Source organism: Protomyces lactucae-debilis (assembly GCF_002105105.1).
Source record: "Protomyces lactucae-debilis strain 12-1054 chromosome Unknown BCR37scaffold_4, whole genome shotgun sequence".
Taxonomy (NCBI): Eukaryota; Fungi; Ascomycota; class Taphrinomycetes; order Taphrinales; family Protomycetaceae; genus Protomyces; species Protomyces lactucae-debilis.
The window spans coordinates 581,336-595,877 of NW_024467996.1; the positions used below are offsets into that span (position 1 = coordinate 581,336).

Consider the following 14,542-nt stretch of genomic DNA (forward strand, 5'->3'; position numbering starts at 1 on the left):
GATGCATGTCCATACCGCCGCTACGTCTACTTCTGCCACAGGCAACTCGCTACAATGACCTGCTACCCCCTTCCTTGCTCGTCCAATCTGCATCACCTGCAGCGTGTCTTGTAATTCCATTTCTCTTGCTAGCACAAGAACGCGATCGAGCCATTCGTCAGGAGAAGTTGGCAGGTGGACCTGACTTGACGGAAGTTCCTGTTGCTGAGGAGCAAACGACGCATGCGGCAAGCACGCTTATTTTGAATTGCTATGGCTCATTGGATGCACTTGTTGCGGCCATGGACGGCGAACCAGTACAACCGCTCTCGCGGTTTCTGAAAAGCGATCTCATGGATTCAGGGAGATTCTTGGAGACGACTCAGCAGGTTGAAGTGATTCACATTGATACACTCGCAAGTCTCTTGGGTATCTTGTTCGTCTTGTCAACTCAAAAGCGCTCGCGAGCAACAACGGGCGATGCGACCGAGACGGAGTTGCACGTTGCAGATTCGCAGGAATCCTCAGAGTCTCTCATCGTTGCTGCCAGGGAAAACAAAGAGCGGTTGCTCGTCTTACTAGGCATCGACGTCATGCTCTCCAAAGCAGGCGAATGGACAGGTCAAGGCCTTGCTCGGGTCGCTGCAGCTGCGATCGATGCGTGTGCTGATGATTGTCATTTATTGCTTCACTGCACGACGGTCCAATCTGCAGACAATGGTGAGCGCATACCGCTACTGACGGCATCGCCCGTATTGCCTGCGACGTTGCAGATTCCCTATGTCACAGTACTGGATGCACTACGACCGTTGATTCAGCATAGCTGGGTCATTCGTCATCAGACAAGTGAAGAACTGGAGGGTGTGCAGGCGGAAGCGTATCAGGGTTTTTGGCAAGATGACACAGGCACGCGGTATCAAGTCACTTGGCGCGAACGGCAACCGGGTGGTTTGTGCTTTGATGTGCACTATGCCCGTCTGTAGCTGAGTGTAAGATCATGATCGTATGGCTACTATAGCTAAATAGATTGCCAATGTTAGATGGATTGAGAGGTCCCTACAAGCGACCAAAGAAGAGATCCTTGGCCAACTCTGCATCCGTCATACCTTCCTGCGTTCTAAGGACTTGACCCACAACAGCAGGTGGATTCAGGCCCATCTTTTCAGCACGCTCAAAGCGTTCAAGGCGCGAGATGCCGACGCAAGGTCCATACCGTCCAGATAAATCGAAATCGCGCAGAATAACTTGCAGGTCGGATGGGTCTGCATGGATCATGGGCGCTAACTTTGCTTGATGGATGGCTCGCGCTGCTTGCTTGATGGCTGGATCATGAGGGTTGAGGGTCGGCGCTGCAGAGTCGTGTGTGGCGATATCGAGGACGACGGGCGCTGTGGTGCTTGTGCTTTGTTTCTTGAGGAGGGCAGGTGATGCTGCTGCTTGTTTCTTTGCATCTGCGACTCCGCCTCGTGGGCCGTGTTTCTGTGCCTTGAAGGCTGCTGAGAGTGTCTGAGGCATGTAGCTGTAGAGTGTAGTAGTCTGATGATGTGGTGGCTTGTTGATTTGCTTTCTCGCCCGTTGCAACGGCTGCGGCCATCATCAGCAGCTAGAAGGCATGAGGGGAAGGGCTGAAAGAGGAGGGCAGACAGGCAGATAGACAGGAGGAGGTGAATATAGACATACAACAGGCAGAGACATCTACTCTTGTCATATAATATATAATATATGATATAGTCCCCGCCTTGTGCCACCCAAACACACACAAGAGACCGCATCAGGCAGCACTCAACCCACCCACCACACACACACTCATCAACAGCTGCCCATCATTCAGGCCAGGCAGAGACACACTCCCATCATGCAGCGTCCAACGCGGCTCGCCATCACCGTCCTGGTCTCCCTCTTTGTCTTGTGGAAACTCATGACATTCGGCAAGGGAGGCAGCAGCAGTGTTGATACACCTGGCAGCAGCACAGGGACCGGTACAGGCGGTAAGGTCAAGCAGGCTGTGAAAGGCGCGTACGATGCAACGGTCCAACTCAAAGATTCTGTCGGTGGTGGACGCGTACAAGAGTACCTCTCTGGTTTATCGGAAGGTGCCAAGTATGCCATGAACACACCACGGGCCAATGCCACTTTTGTCACACTGGCTCGCAACTCTGACTTGCATGAGATTGTCAAATCCATTCGCAATGTCGAGGACCGCTTCAACCACAACTTCAACTACCCCTGGGTCTTCCTCAATGATGTCCCTTTTGACGATGAGTTCAAGCGCGTCACATCTGCCATGTGTTCCGGTAAAGTAGAGTATGGTGTCATCCCAGACGATCACTGGGGCATGCCTTCCTTCATTGACAAGGACAAGGCTGCTGAGACACGCAAGCAAATGGGCAAGGATAAAATTATCTATGGTGACTCTGAGTCGTATCGCTACATGTGTCGTTACGAATCGGGATTCTTTTATCGACACCCACTCATGATGAAGTACGAGTACTACTGGCGCGTGGAGCCGTCGATTGAAATGTACTGCGATGTTGATTACGACCCTTTTGTCTTTATGAAAGAAAATAACAAAGTCTACGGCTTCACCATCTCCTTGTATGAGTATGAGAGTACCATCAAGACACTCTGGGAGGAAACCAAAAAGTTTATGAAGAAACGACCGGAACTGATGCCGAAGAACAACCTCCTCGAGTTCATCTCGGAAGACGGCGGCGACACCTACAACAAGTGTCATTTCTGGTCCAATTTTGAGATTGCAAAACTTGATTTCTGGAGAAAAGGTGCGTATGCGGAATACTTTGACCATCTCGATCAAGCAGGCGGCTTCTTCTACGAGCGATGGGGCGATGCACCCATTCATTCAATTGGCGCTGCGTTGTTTGCAGAGAAGGACCAAATTCATTGGTTTTCTGATATGGGCTATTACCATGTTCCTTTTACGCATTGTCCAGTGGACCCCAAGATGCGAGAAAAGTGTCATTGCGATGTCAAGGAGAGCTTTGACTGGAAGGGCTGGAGTTGCACACCGCGCTTCCACGATGTCATGAAACTTGAGCGTCCTGCAAACTGGAAGGATCACAGTAATTAGAAGCTTCTGCCTCACTCATATCCATCCCATATCCATTATCTCATTCCAGTCAGCTTGTCTCTTGCTATTCAGCATCCTTGATCTGCTGCCACTCCGCAGGTGTGTAATCGCGCTGTGTAAACGCATGCACGGCCTTCACCTCCTCCATCAACTCCTTCATCACCAGCTTATGCCGTTGTAATGTCCGTAGCCCTTCAAACTTCCCAGACACAATCACCACCTCGTACGCTTGTCCGCATCCACCACTGATATCCTCAATTTCAACATGCGTTGCTGCAAGGCGTGACCGGATCGCTGTGTCGAGTTGTTGGCGATCGACGCCGGATGTGGTTGACGGTGCTGATGTGTCTTCTGCCATGGATCTCGTCTTGACTACTGCTTCAGGATTGTAGATGTCGCAACAGACAGCATGGCCACTCGCTGAGATCCATTCTGGCTCAAATGTATTCAGATGGCAGGAGGAGGAGGAAAGCTACAGCTGCTACACGACCAATCCACGCCCATCACCAGACCATCGATACAGCGTCAACAACTCCCTCCGCTTCTCCTTCTCTTCATCCGTACTCCTCACTTTATACCGGATGGAATTCAGCGTGGATCGCATCACACGCCTGAAATTCCGCTGGTAGACCGTATCGAGTGTGGTGATGGCACTCTCATGCGCTCGAATATACGTCTCGCACGCTTCAATCACAGCGTCATCTGCATCTTGCTCCAGCTTATCCACAATCAAAAACAGCAAGAATGAACCTTGCAAGAGGTAGATCCCTAAAAAGAAGGGAATGTAGGATAAATCTGGGTCGATGCGGAGGATGGTTGAGACTGCTTCTGCAGCAGTAACGGCGTGTGTGGTTGCACCAATGAATTCATCGCTTGAGATCCAACCATCTGCGTCATTCATCATATCAATCGGATCAAACTTGCAACACAGCAAGATGTGCATGGTATGCATGAGTTGTAACGCATACGCAACAAAAGTGCCCTCTGAGAATTGACGCGCTCGTGTGAGTATATTGGCTGGTGCAGGAACGGTGGATGGATCATTCCAGCGTTCAAGGGATCGTTTGTAGGCATCGAGGTGTTCGCGAACTCTTGCCTTTTGTGGTGCTAAATCATCAAATCGTAGCAAGATGTGGTGCTTTAAATGGAAGATTGTGCAAATTTCCCCCAAGATGGACATGAGCGGTAGGAAGAAGCCAAAGATACCCGGCCCTTGTACTTGAAAGACACGCGGACCTCGAGCGCGCTCCTCATATAGCATTTTGAGGAATTGACCGTGCTGATGTTGTTGCTGTTGATGTTGCTGCAAGTAACCATCGGGTGTTTGTGCATCCCCCGACATGTTCAACTCACCAGGCCCATCAATATCCTCGTGTGATTGCCAGAGTTGTTCATCCATAGGGTGCAACAGATTCGTACACTCAACGTCCATCAACACCATGGGTTTATTGTAGCACAAGCATAAATGCCGATCAATCATAAACAACAGCCACCATGCTCGCCGTCTTTCTTCACGCGTTGTCTCAGAGATTGCTGTATGCTCTGTCCACTCGCGATTGAGATGCAGCTCTTTTGCAAGTGTCCATGCACCATACAACCAACGCAAGGAGACACCTTTGAATTCAGATGCCATGATGATGGTACCGAGTTGCGTATAAGTCATCACATCATCCAGCCCACCACCACCTACTTCATCGTGCTGCAAAGGTCGTAACGCAGCAACAGACAATTCAAATAACCGCTGGACAATCTTTGCCCGCATCACGGGTGTTTGACCGAAAAAGGCATTTTCACAAGTATGCGCACTCACGCACAATACTGCGAACACCAGCGCTGGGCTCGTGACTCTCGGTGTTGTTGGGTGGAGAAAGTCACGTTGCCGAAGTGTATAGCCAAGCACATACGGTGAATTGTCAAAGTACGTTTCTGCCAGGTGACTAATGACGTGCAGTGGTAGAAATGACAATGCTCGTAAATGTGCCACAAAGATTGGGTAGCGAAGACCTTCTGGTAGTGAGCCTGGTGGATGGTATGTTTGTCGGTATCGATCATGCATCGGTAGGTGAACTTGCGGTGAAGCACTTTTGAAACTCGCAGGTGATTCACCCGTCATACTGGGCAATCCGCCACGATGTCCCATGACTGAGCCTGGGCGACGATACTCGAGCGGATCCGCATGATGACTTTGAGGATTGAGCATGTAATTAGTTTGTGCAGCAGTACCGGCGAGTTGTGAAAACATCGATAGACCCGTCATCGGCGATGGTAAGGTTTCTGTCGCGTACATGCCTGTTGATGTCGGAGGCAAGAAGCTACTTGTATTGCTTGGTGGCATGAAGCTTCCCTCTCGAGGAGGATGTGGAGACGGTAGCAAGCCATCCGGTGGAATACCTGGTGACTGAGATAAGAGTGTATCGAGCTGGTCGCGCTGTAGGCTAGGAAGGCGCATTCCATTGTCGCTCGTGGGCGTGCGGCCGTCGTTAAAGTATGGGAAGTGCGGCGCTATCCCAGGTCCTTGTTCCTGCTTGAAACCTTGTTGCTGCTGCTGCTGGTGCTGGTGCTGCTGGAGCGACGGCCCTGCACGATAGGCATGGACAGGCGGCGGTCGTGCAGCAAGTGGTTCGGGCTCTCTATGGCCATCCTGCTCCTTCCTTGCCGCCTTGCCGCGCTTTTTCCGGGCCCTGTCAAAGGTACACGGTATACTCGTCTTGACACACTGCTGGCAGGGATTCTCGCCGTTACATTTTGTGCGCAGCGACTAAGAGGCAGAGGTGTGTTAGCGAGCCAGTTTCTTGGAGGTTCACAAGGATTGGAAGGATGTACGTAGCAAGAGTCGCATGCGCGAGAGATGCGCTTCCGGATGGGCCCGCCTGCTGGTCCCTCCTGTGCGTCTGGCATGGGAGGGGGCCTGTTGTCGCCGGGTAGTGTGTATATATGTCAGCTGTCTGTTGTCGATTTGACGGCAGCGGCTCGATCCAGGCTGCCGTGGAAGGAGAGAGGAAGAGCTATGCGGTGTCGGAGTGCTATGGATCAGTACATATAGATCGAGCAGGAGACGGCCCTGATGGCCCTTCTACCTGTACTCTGCAGTAGTCTATCCATCGCCTGTAGCTCACTAAGTAGCTGTTGATCTGCTGCTGCTGCTCGTGAGAGACCTCGAAGTTTGCAGCAAGAACACAAGCAGCCTCACCCAAGGACTCCATCTACCTGCCTGCTGATCTCAATCTAGATACTGCTGCTGCTCTCAATCTAAACATTACTGCTGCTTAGCTCCTCGCTGCCATGTCGCAATATATCCTGCTCGACGAGCTCCTCACAATCATAGACGTCGACTCGTCAAAATACGAAAGAGGTGCTTGACTTTCATCGACCTCCAGCTCCAGCTAACACGGCCCAGTGGCCAGAATCACAGGCCAGTCTTCAGGTGATGACCTCAACATCACGCTCGATATCAACTCTGAGCTCTACCCAATCAACAAGGACGAAACCATCTCCCTGCAAATCAGCAGCACCCTCACAGATGAACTACGCGACCAAGCAGACTACATCATGTTTGGCAAGATTTACCGGTTCGATGAAGCAAAAGGCGGCAAGACGAGTGTCCTTGTCAGTTTCGGCGGGCTTCTCATGCGTGCAGAGGGCAACGACCGTAAATTGTCGCGGCTCTCACAAGGCGATGGTGAGCTTTCTATGCTAGTCAAAGGCCCGATTGCTAACTCCTTCAAGTCTACCTACTGCTTCGCAAGTAGAATCTCAGGGCCTTGTATAGAAAAGCATCTAGACTGCCTCAACAAACGTGTACTGCCCAGCCAGCTGCCCAAACAAGGCCTCCTTCTCCTCGAGATCCTTGAGCAATGGGTGATTCGCATCTGCATCCTTGAGTGCCGCTTTCGCCTCCGTTCTGTCTTCTCCCTGGATGGCAGCCAAGACAACGCGATTAGCCAGAGCATCTGCTTGTTTTGTATCCCGCTGCAAGGCACGCTTCATCTGTGCCAATGCATCGTCCGTGTCTCCACTCGCCAAGGCTGCTGCTGCTTTTGCTACTTGCATACGCACCGCACTCGGACTCATCTCTGCTAGTTCCTCGAATGTATAGCTCGCTGCATTGAGGCGATCTCCACCTTGACGCATCATGATCCAGGCTTCAGCCAGTTGAACGAGTTCCTCGTCGTTGCACCATTGCTGTGTGTTTTTCAAAACACCCTCAGCCTGAGAGAGCTGGTCGAGGGCGAGGTGGATGTGAATCTGTAGTGCACTTGCTTCGATATTCTCGTCCAAGGATCCCAACACATCCAGCGCTTCTTCATACCGCTCCAGGCGCGCCAACACGGTCGCAACCACGACTTGGACGTGCGGTTCTGTGCTTGTCAATAGACCATCTACACCCTTCTCCGCTTCTTGAGAGTGTCCTAGCTTGGCATGACACAATGCAGCACACGCTTTACTGTGAGCGTCCTTGCTTGTTTTGAGTTGTTGAAGGGCAGCAGTCGGGTCTAATTCGATTTGTGCACGCAACACAAGTGGTGCGATACCTGGTTTCTCTTGCTCTGCAATGACTGCTTTGTAGTCGCCACGGTAGAAGAGGTTCTTCTCATTGTACAGCGGATCTTGGCTCATCTTGTCTGAGTTGTGTGAGTATGCTTGCTGTGGTTGACGTGTTGAGTTTATTCGTGTTGCGAGATGTCATGGACTAAAACTTGGTCTGAGAAAATGGATGGAGAGATGCTATTCAATGAAGTGATACTACGTCTGCCCTAGTGACCGTGCCCGTCATCCTGCTGCTCAGGCTTGTCCAGCGTAATCCGTGTATCAATCCTCAGGATACCAATACAAGCCTCCACCGCACTCTTGAAACTCCTCAACTTGCTCACCGTAGGTTCCAACACACCTGCAGCAACATTATCCCTGACCTTGCCATTATACAAGTCGAGGCCATAGAACTTGTATCCGCGCTTCTTCTTATCTGCCTCAGCGGCGCCTTGCGATGCAGCGTGGTAGGCGCGCAATTTTGCAACAAGATCAGAGGAGTCCTTTGCAGCATTAACGGCCAGTGTCTTTGGAATCACCAAGAGTGCTGCTGCAAATTCTGCAATGGCCAACTGTTCCCTGCTACCGAGTGTTGTTGCGAAATTGTCGAGGTAGATGGAGAGGGCCGTTTCAACGGCTCCACCTCCCGGCACAACAGAACCACTTTCGAGTGTACGCTTCACAACAGAGAGCGAGTCATGGATGGATCTCTCCATCTCGTCGAGCTGGTAGTCATTTGAACCGCGCAGAATGATGGATGCAGAGGAATAGGCCTTTGTGCCCTTCACGAGGATACATTCATCATCAGAGATGCGTTCCTGAACAACTTCTTCTGCGTAGCCGAGCGAGGATGCTTCAAAGACTTCATCGCCATCGAGGTTCGACAGGGAAGAAAGGAGCGTTGCACCGGTTGCCTTGGCAATACGTTTCAAGTCTTCCTTCTTGCAACGTCGTACAGCCATAGCGCCAGCCTCAACAAAGGCCTTTAATGTCATATCGTCAATACCCTTGGTCGTCAGCACGACATTAGCGCCTGTTCCCAAAATCTTTTGTACGCGCTCAAGCGTCATGTCTGACTCTCGCTGACGAATCTTTTCGAGTTGTTCAGGGTCATCAATCGTGATGTGCACACCGAGGGCCATCCGTGTCTTTTGCAGATTCATATCAAGACAAGCGATTTTAGCGCCCTGAATGCGTGTCTTCATGGCTTGTGAAGCCACGGTACAATTGAGCGCATAGCCCTTGACGAGTATACTCTCTAGTGCTGATTTACCATGTGCCTTGAGGATATTGACTGCCTTGACTGGGTATTTCGTCTCGCCGCGAGAGTTGGTGGACTTGACGCTCTGCATTGCATCGACGACCATGGAGCTGAAGAAGGCAGCATCGCTGCCAATAATCTTGGAGGACATGGAAGTTTTGGCAACATTGATGAGACAGTCCTTTCCGAGTGCATCTACTTTTGTGCTCATAGTGGTTTCCATGTACTTGGTGGCCTCTCTCAAGGCCAGCCTGTAGCCTGAGATGATGGTTGTTGGATGGATCTTGTTCTTGACGAGATCATTCGCTCGTCGTAGAAGCTCAGCAGCAACAATCACTACAGAGGTCGTCCCGTCACCGACTTCTTTGTCTTGCTGCTGGGCAAGCTCAACGAGAATCCTGCCCGCTGGATGCTCTACCTCGAGCAGGGACAGGATAGTCGCTCCGTCATTCGTGACGGTGACCTCACCAATATCATCCACCATCATCTTATCGAGGCCTACAGGCCCAAGGGAGGACTTAACGACATTGGCAATGGTTTGTGCGGCAAGGACATTTTCATTGCGGACATCTTCACCGGAGACTTTTTCGCCGCCGAGAAAGAGGGTCGACTCGCGTGGAGCAGAGAACATGGTCGTCATGGCTGCTGCTTCGTCGTAGCACCTGGCTTGTCTTTGGTCTTGTTCGTGGTCGTGGTGTTCGCGTCTGAAGAAATTCAAAATGAGAAACAAGACGACGGCACCAGCGACAGATTATAGATAGTACAGACGGACATGGCCTCCATTGAAGAGCAAGGCGACAAGGTCAGGGAGCTGAAGGCATCTCTTGGCAAAGATCATGAAGATACAAAGGCAGCCATCAAAACCTTGCTGGAGATGAAGGCAGCAGCAGCGCCCGTCAAGCCAGCAAAGGAGCAGAAGCCCAAGGAGGGCAAGAAGCAGGCAGCGGCGCCTGCGCCAGGCCAAGTCATCATTGGTATCACCGTGGAGAAGGAGCAAGACTTTTCAGACTGGTACTCACAGGTGCTCATCAAGTCTGACATGCTCGAGTACTATGATGTCTCTGGCTGTTACATCCTCAAGCCTTGGTCCTACTCCATTTGGGAGAAGGTACAGCGTTGGTTCGACGATGAGATCAAGAAGCTCGGCGTAGAGAATGCTTCATTTCCACTCTTTGTGTCCAACCGCGTCCTGCAAAAGGAAAAGGACCACATTGAGGGTTTTGCTCCCGAAGTCGCTTGGGTCACAAGGGCGGGCAAGAATGACCTTGAAGAGCCTATCGCCATTCGTCCTACCAGTGAGACGGTCATGTACCCCTACTACGCCAAATGGATTCGCTCCCACCGCGACCTGCCATACCGCCTCAATCAATGGAACTCGGTCGTGCGCTGGGAATTCAAGACGCCGCAGCCATTCATACGCACGCGCGAGTTTCTGTGGCAAGAGGGACATACAGCCTTCCAGACACGCCAGGAGGCTGAAGAAGAGGTCATGCAAATCCTCGACCTCTATTCAAAAGTCTACACAGAACTGCTTGCTGTGCCCATGATCAAGGGCATCAAGACAGAGAAGGAAAAGTTCGCAGGTGGACTCTTCACTTCCACAGTCGAAGGCTATATTCCCACAACAGGCCGCGGTATTCAATCTGCCACTTCCCACTGCTTGGGTCAGAACTTTTCTAAAATGTTCAACATTGTCGTGGAAGACCCAGATAAGATGGGTGAAAAGCTGCATGTTTGGCAAAATTCTTGGGGCCTGTCTACACGTTGCATCGGTGTCATGACAATGATTCACGGAGACAACAAGGGATTGGTGCTGCCTCCACGGGTTGCGCATACACAGGTCGTTGTGGTGCCTTGCGGTATTACTGGCAAGACAACACCTGAGGATAAGAAGGCCATCTACGACAAAGTCCGTGAGATTGTCAAGACGCTGCAAAAGACGGGAGTGCGTGCCAAGGCGGATACGCGTGAGACCTACACCACTGGCTACAAGTTCTCTGACTGGGAGATGAAGGGTGTTCCTATTCGCATTGAGTTTGGGCCCAAGGACGCTGAAAAGTCGCAGTTTCTGACTGCACGGCGGGATACGGGAGCCAAGGAGACCGTTCCCCTCGATACACTCACGGAGAGTATTGACACACTCCTCAACAACATCCACGATGCCATGTATGCCAAAGCCAAGAAGGCCTACGATGACCACATTGTGCAAGTAACTGCGTGGGATGACTTTGTTCCAGCGCTCAACAACAAGAATGTCATCTTGATCCCATTCTGCAAGACGGAAGCGTGCGAAGACAAGATCAAGGACCGTTCTGCGCGGCAAGTGGAAGGCGACGAGCCAGAAGACGATCGTGCACCGAGCATGGGTGCCAAGTCGCTGTGTATTCCCCTGGAGCAGCCAGAGTCTGAGGAGGAGACATTGAAGCGCAAGTGTGCCCAGTGTGGTGAGCAAGCCAAGTGCTGGACTCTCTTTGGCCGCAGCTACTAGACCTGTGTCTCTAGACTTCTTCGGCTACATTCTACTTCTTAAATCTCCGTCTTCGTGACTGTCGCATTGCTCCTCTATTTTGTGCATCCTCGCAACAACCACAACCGCGACGTGACGTGCGACATATGGCATGGCCGCGACGGTGAGTACAGCAGCAACAGGGCCAGCGAGCTGATATCTAGTGGCGCCAATTCAACTTCTTCGAGTGCGTCAAGATCCCGGATGCAGAGGATGCATCTGCGCCAGGACCCGTTGCGTTGTCACCTGCGTCAAGCGGCGCGGTGATTGCGTCCACCGACAGCTACATCTTTTTGGGGACTCAAGATGGACAGCTTCAGGCAATTAATAGATCCTTCAAGGTTGCTGCCTCTATTCAAGCCTATGCGCATGGTCGTCTACATCACATCATGCCATGCGATGAAGATTTGCTGGTAACACTGGGCGATGAACCGACCAGCAGCGGTGCCGATGGACCGACGCTCAAAACATGGAGTCTTTCTATGAGTAAGAAGGGCGTCCTTCAATTTAAATTGCTCTCTGCAGTGCCCTTGCATAGTCAGCGACCACATCCGATCACTTGTTGCACCACACTACCTGATCTCAGTCAAGTTGCGATCGGTTCAGCAGATGGACGCGTTGTTCTTGTCAAGGGCGACTTGGTGCGTGACCGAGGAGCGAAACAACGCACTGTCTACGAAAGCGAAGAGCCTATAACGGGTCTACAGTTCCTGGTGTCCAACAAGATCACTACCCTTTACATCTTCACAACGTCAAAATTGCTAACCCTCACGACCATTAGTGCGTCTGGCAAGTCTGTGACACAGGTGCCGCGCATTATGGAATCCGTAGGCGCTGCACTTGGCTGCATTGCTTATGACAAGCACAAGAACCAAATTGCGGTTGTCCGCCAAGATGCTCTGTATCTGTATACAGTCGACGGACGAGGTCCCTGCTATGCCTTAGAGGGGAGCAAAAGTGCAATTCACATTTTCAAGGACTACACGATCATTCTCCAGCCGCCAAGCGAAACGCGTGCCTCAGCTATGAAGTCTCTCGGTCGAATTGGCAATACAGATGCCATCGACGATGCAACCAAGCTGACTATGCTTCAAACTGATCACAAGTTTATCAGCCATACAAGCTTGTTTCCTCAAGGTTTGCGCACAGTCTTGACCTGTTGGCACGAGCTTTTTCTCATCACATTGGACGGCAGGCTTTTTCAATTGACTGAGATTTCAATGCAAAGCAAGCTCGACATCTTGCAAGGCAAGAGCATGTACACATTGGCAATACAAATTGCCCAGGAAGCGCAGTATGATGAAGCAGCCGTTGATGCCATTCTCATCAAATACGGTGACTACTTGTACAGTCGCGATGACTTTGAAGCAGCAGTCAAGCAATACATCAAGGCCATTAAACGCTGCGACGTTTCGGCAGTCATGCGAAAGTTTCTCGAAGCGCAACATGTTCCACTGCTCACAGAATTCCTCGAGGCTTTACACCGTGCCAAATTGTCTAACGCAGATTACAGTACCCTGTTACTCAATTGCTATGCCAAGCTGAAGCAAAAAGAGAAGCTACAAGACTTTGTTCGCGAGCAAGGTGGACATGCAATCGACCTCGATGTTGCCGTTGCTCTGTGTCGGCAAGCCGGATATTATGACCAAGCCATCAGCCTGACTGCGCAGCACAAGAATCACGTTATGTGTATTGGTATCATGACTGAGGACAAGCAGGACTTTGCCAGTGCTCTTGCCTATATGCGAAAATTGAAGAAGCCCGAAGATCTTGGACTACTTTTGACGCATTTCGGCAGAATTTTGATGGCGCATCTGCCTGCGGAGACGACTCGGCTCTTTGTTGAGTTCTACACTGGTAGCTACATGCCAGAGACAGAGGTACAAGCAGCAGGCATCATCAGTCCACCTAGACGTGTCACGGGAGGCTACACCGCTGGTCTCTATGACTCGATTCTGCAGCAAAGTAATCGATACGCCCAGGCTCTACCTAGTCTTCCTTCACTGGATATCTCACAGTACAATCCCCTGCGTCGTGTGTCTTCCATGGGGTCTTCCCAGATACCGACACCAGTCATTCCAGTGCCAGTGAAATCGGGTGACGCACAATCTAGTGCGGCGTCAATCCTGACAACGGAAGAAGAGGCTGCTCAATACTTGGCGCCACCACCACGCTCTGCCTTCCCAATCTTTGTCGACTATCCGGAGCACTTTCGCCATTTCCTTGAGGTCTTGCTCGAGCGACAAACGCATACCGAGGAGGATTTGAAGACGCGTGCAGATCTTGTCTCAACGCTGCTTGAGATCTATCTGCAATTAGCCAACAAGAGCGAAGACGTGGATGCTCAAAGTAAATGGCAAGAAAAGGCAAAGGCACTGCTTGATCGTGAATCGAATGTCGTCGACAGCAGTAATGCACTATTGCTCTTCCATTTGGCATCTTACAAGGAAGGTGCCATGCTCGTACAGGAGCGTTCTGGAAGGAAGGAAGATGTCTTTCGATCATATTGCACTGCGCGCGACACGCCCGGCGTGCTTCGCACGCTGAAGAGCTATGGTCAAGACACGCCACAGCTCTACCCACTGGCACTCAAGTACTTGACATCAGCACCACAGATTGTCGAAGAAGCTGGACCGGCATTAGGACTTGTCTTGAACCAAATCAAGGAGCGTCGCTTACTAGTTCCGATACAGGTCGTACAGGCGCTCAGTGCGAATGCTGTCGCGACTATGGGTATCATCAAAACATATCTCGCTGACATTATTGAGCGTGAAAGGCGCGAAATTGAAGCCAACACGAAGTTGATTGCCTCATACAAGCAAGAAACCTTGGAGAAGGAGACGGAAGCCTTGAAGTTGGCTGAGAGTGCTATCCAGCTTCAGATGGCGCGGTGCTCACGATGCGGTGGCACCTTTGACTTTCCCGTCATTCATTTCCTATGCAAGCATTCTTTCCATCAACGCTGTGTGCTGGATAATGCAGCCGTGTCCCAGATTGGCCCGAATGCGACGGAGCCTGCTTGTCCTATTTGCCACGATGCAGATACTGCCGTCCAGGCAATGGCAGATACGCGAAGACAGGCGTCTACGGAGAAGCATGAACTCTTCTTGGAAGGTCTAGAGGGAGCCAGGGATAGGGCGGCATATACATTTGCGAGACTTGATTTTGAATCGTAGTGATG

The 14,542-nt window shown here is 51.3% G+C and overlaps 10 protein-coding genes across 10 annotated transcripts; 5 read left to right on the forward strand and 5 right to left on the reverse strand.

Moving 5' to 3' along the window:
• Nucleotides 1–5: 5 nt before the first annotated feature.
• On the forward strand, nucleotides 6–962 carry BCR37DRAFT_391480 (uncharacterized protein; the record flags this gene model as incomplete). The annotated part of the gene is made up of 1 exon (XM_040871016.1): nucleotides 6–962. One exon carries the CDS (start codon nucleotides 6–8, stop codon nucleotides 960–962), a length of 957 nt encoding a protein of 318 aa, XP_040727202.1.
• Nucleotides 882–1,664, reverse strand: BCR37DRAFT_248498 (DNA polymerase delta, subunit 4-domain-containing protein). The gene has a single exon (XM_040866602.1). The coding sequence runs from the start codon at nucleotides 1,492–1,494 to the stop codon at nucleotides 1,036–1,038; it is 459 nt and encodes a 152-aa protein (XP_040727203.1). The 5' UTR covers nucleotides 1,495–1,664; the 3' UTR covers nucleotides 882–1,035.
• Nucleotides 1,665–1,738: 74 nt separating this feature from the next.
• BCR37DRAFT_377427 (nucleotide-diphospho-sugar transferase) lies at nucleotides 1,739–3,455 on the forward strand. Its single transcript, XM_040868821.1, has one exon. It carries the CDS (start codon nucleotides 1,835–1,837, stop codon nucleotides 3,065–3,067), a length of 1,233 nt encoding a protein of 410 aa, XP_040727204.1. The 5' UTR covers nucleotides 1,739–1,834; the 3' UTR covers nucleotides 3,068–3,455.
• Nucleotides 3,100–3,532, reverse strand: BCR37DRAFT_248625 (bola protein). The gene has a single exon (XM_040866603.1). The coding sequence runs from the start codon at nucleotides 3,423–3,425 to the stop codon at nucleotides 3,132–3,134; it is 294 nt and encodes a 97-aa protein (XP_040727205.1). The 5' UTR covers nucleotides 3,426–3,532; the 3' UTR covers nucleotides 3,100–3,131.
• Nucleotides 3,504–6,092, reverse strand: BCR37DRAFT_377428 (fungal-specific transcription factor domain-containing protein). The gene is made up of 2 exons (XM_040868822.1): nucleotides 5,891–6,092; nucleotides 3,504–5,825 (listed from the first exon to the last, which is right to left on the reverse strand). The coding sequence occupies exons 1-2, from the start codon at nucleotides 5,963–5,965 to the stop codon at nucleotides 3,549–3,551; spliced, it is 2,352 nt and encodes a 783-aa protein (XP_040727206.1). The 5' UTR covers nucleotides 5,966–6,092; the 3' UTR covers nucleotides 3,504–3,548.
• Nucleotides 6,093–6,327: 235 nt separating this feature from the next.
• BCR37DRAFT_377430 (RNA polymerase II) lies at nucleotides 6,328–6,876 on the forward strand. Its single transcript, XM_040868823.1, has 3 exons — nucleotides 6,328–6,419; nucleotides 6,465–6,746; nucleotides 6,794–6,876. The coding sequence occupies exons 1-3, from the start codon at nucleotides 6,350–6,352 to the stop codon at nucleotides 6,814–6,816; spliced, it is 375 nt and encodes a 124-aa protein (XP_040727207.1). The 5' UTR covers nucleotides 6,328–6,349; the 3' UTR covers nucleotides 6,817–6,876.
• On the reverse strand, nucleotides 6,845–7,684 carry BCR37DRAFT_391485 (coatomer epsilon subunit-domain-containing protein; the record flags this gene model as incomplete). The annotated part of the gene is made up of 1 exon (XM_040871017.1): nucleotides 6,845–7,684. One exon carries the CDS (start codon nucleotides 7,682–7,684, stop codon nucleotides 6,845–6,847), a length of 840 nt encoding a protein of 279 aa, XP_040727208.1.
• Nucleotides 7,685–7,821: 137 nt separating this feature from the next.
• On the reverse strand, nucleotides 7,822–9,495 carry BCR37DRAFT_344669 (T-complex protein 1 subunit alpha; the record flags this gene model as incomplete). The annotated part of the gene is made up of 1 exon (XM_040867578.1): nucleotides 7,822–9,495. One exon carries the CDS (start codon nucleotides 9,493–9,495, stop codon nucleotides 7,822–7,824), a length of 1,674 nt encoding a protein of 557 aa, XP_040727209.1.
• A 234-nt stretch (nucleotides 9,496–9,729) lies between these two features.
• On the forward strand, nucleotides 9,730–11,343 carry BCR37DRAFT_344477 (uncharacterized protein; the record flags this gene model as incomplete). The annotated part of the gene is made up of 1 exon (XM_040867566.1): nucleotides 9,730–11,343. One exon carries the CDS (start codon nucleotides 9,730–9,732, stop codon nucleotides 11,341–11,343), a length of 1,614 nt encoding a protein of 537 aa, XP_040727210.1.
• A 182-nt stretch (nucleotides 11,344–11,525) lies between these two features.
• On the forward strand, nucleotides 11,526–14,537 carry BCR37DRAFT_344565 (vacuolar protein sorting protein VPS11; the record flags this gene model as incomplete). Its single annotated transcript, XM_040867568.1, has 2 exons — nucleotides 11,526–13,299; nucleotides 13,435–14,537. Coding segments are annotated over 2 exons (2,877 nt in total), but the record flags the coding sequence as incomplete, so codon positions are not given.
• Between the last annotated feature and the right edge of the window lie 5 nt (nucleotides 14,538–14,542).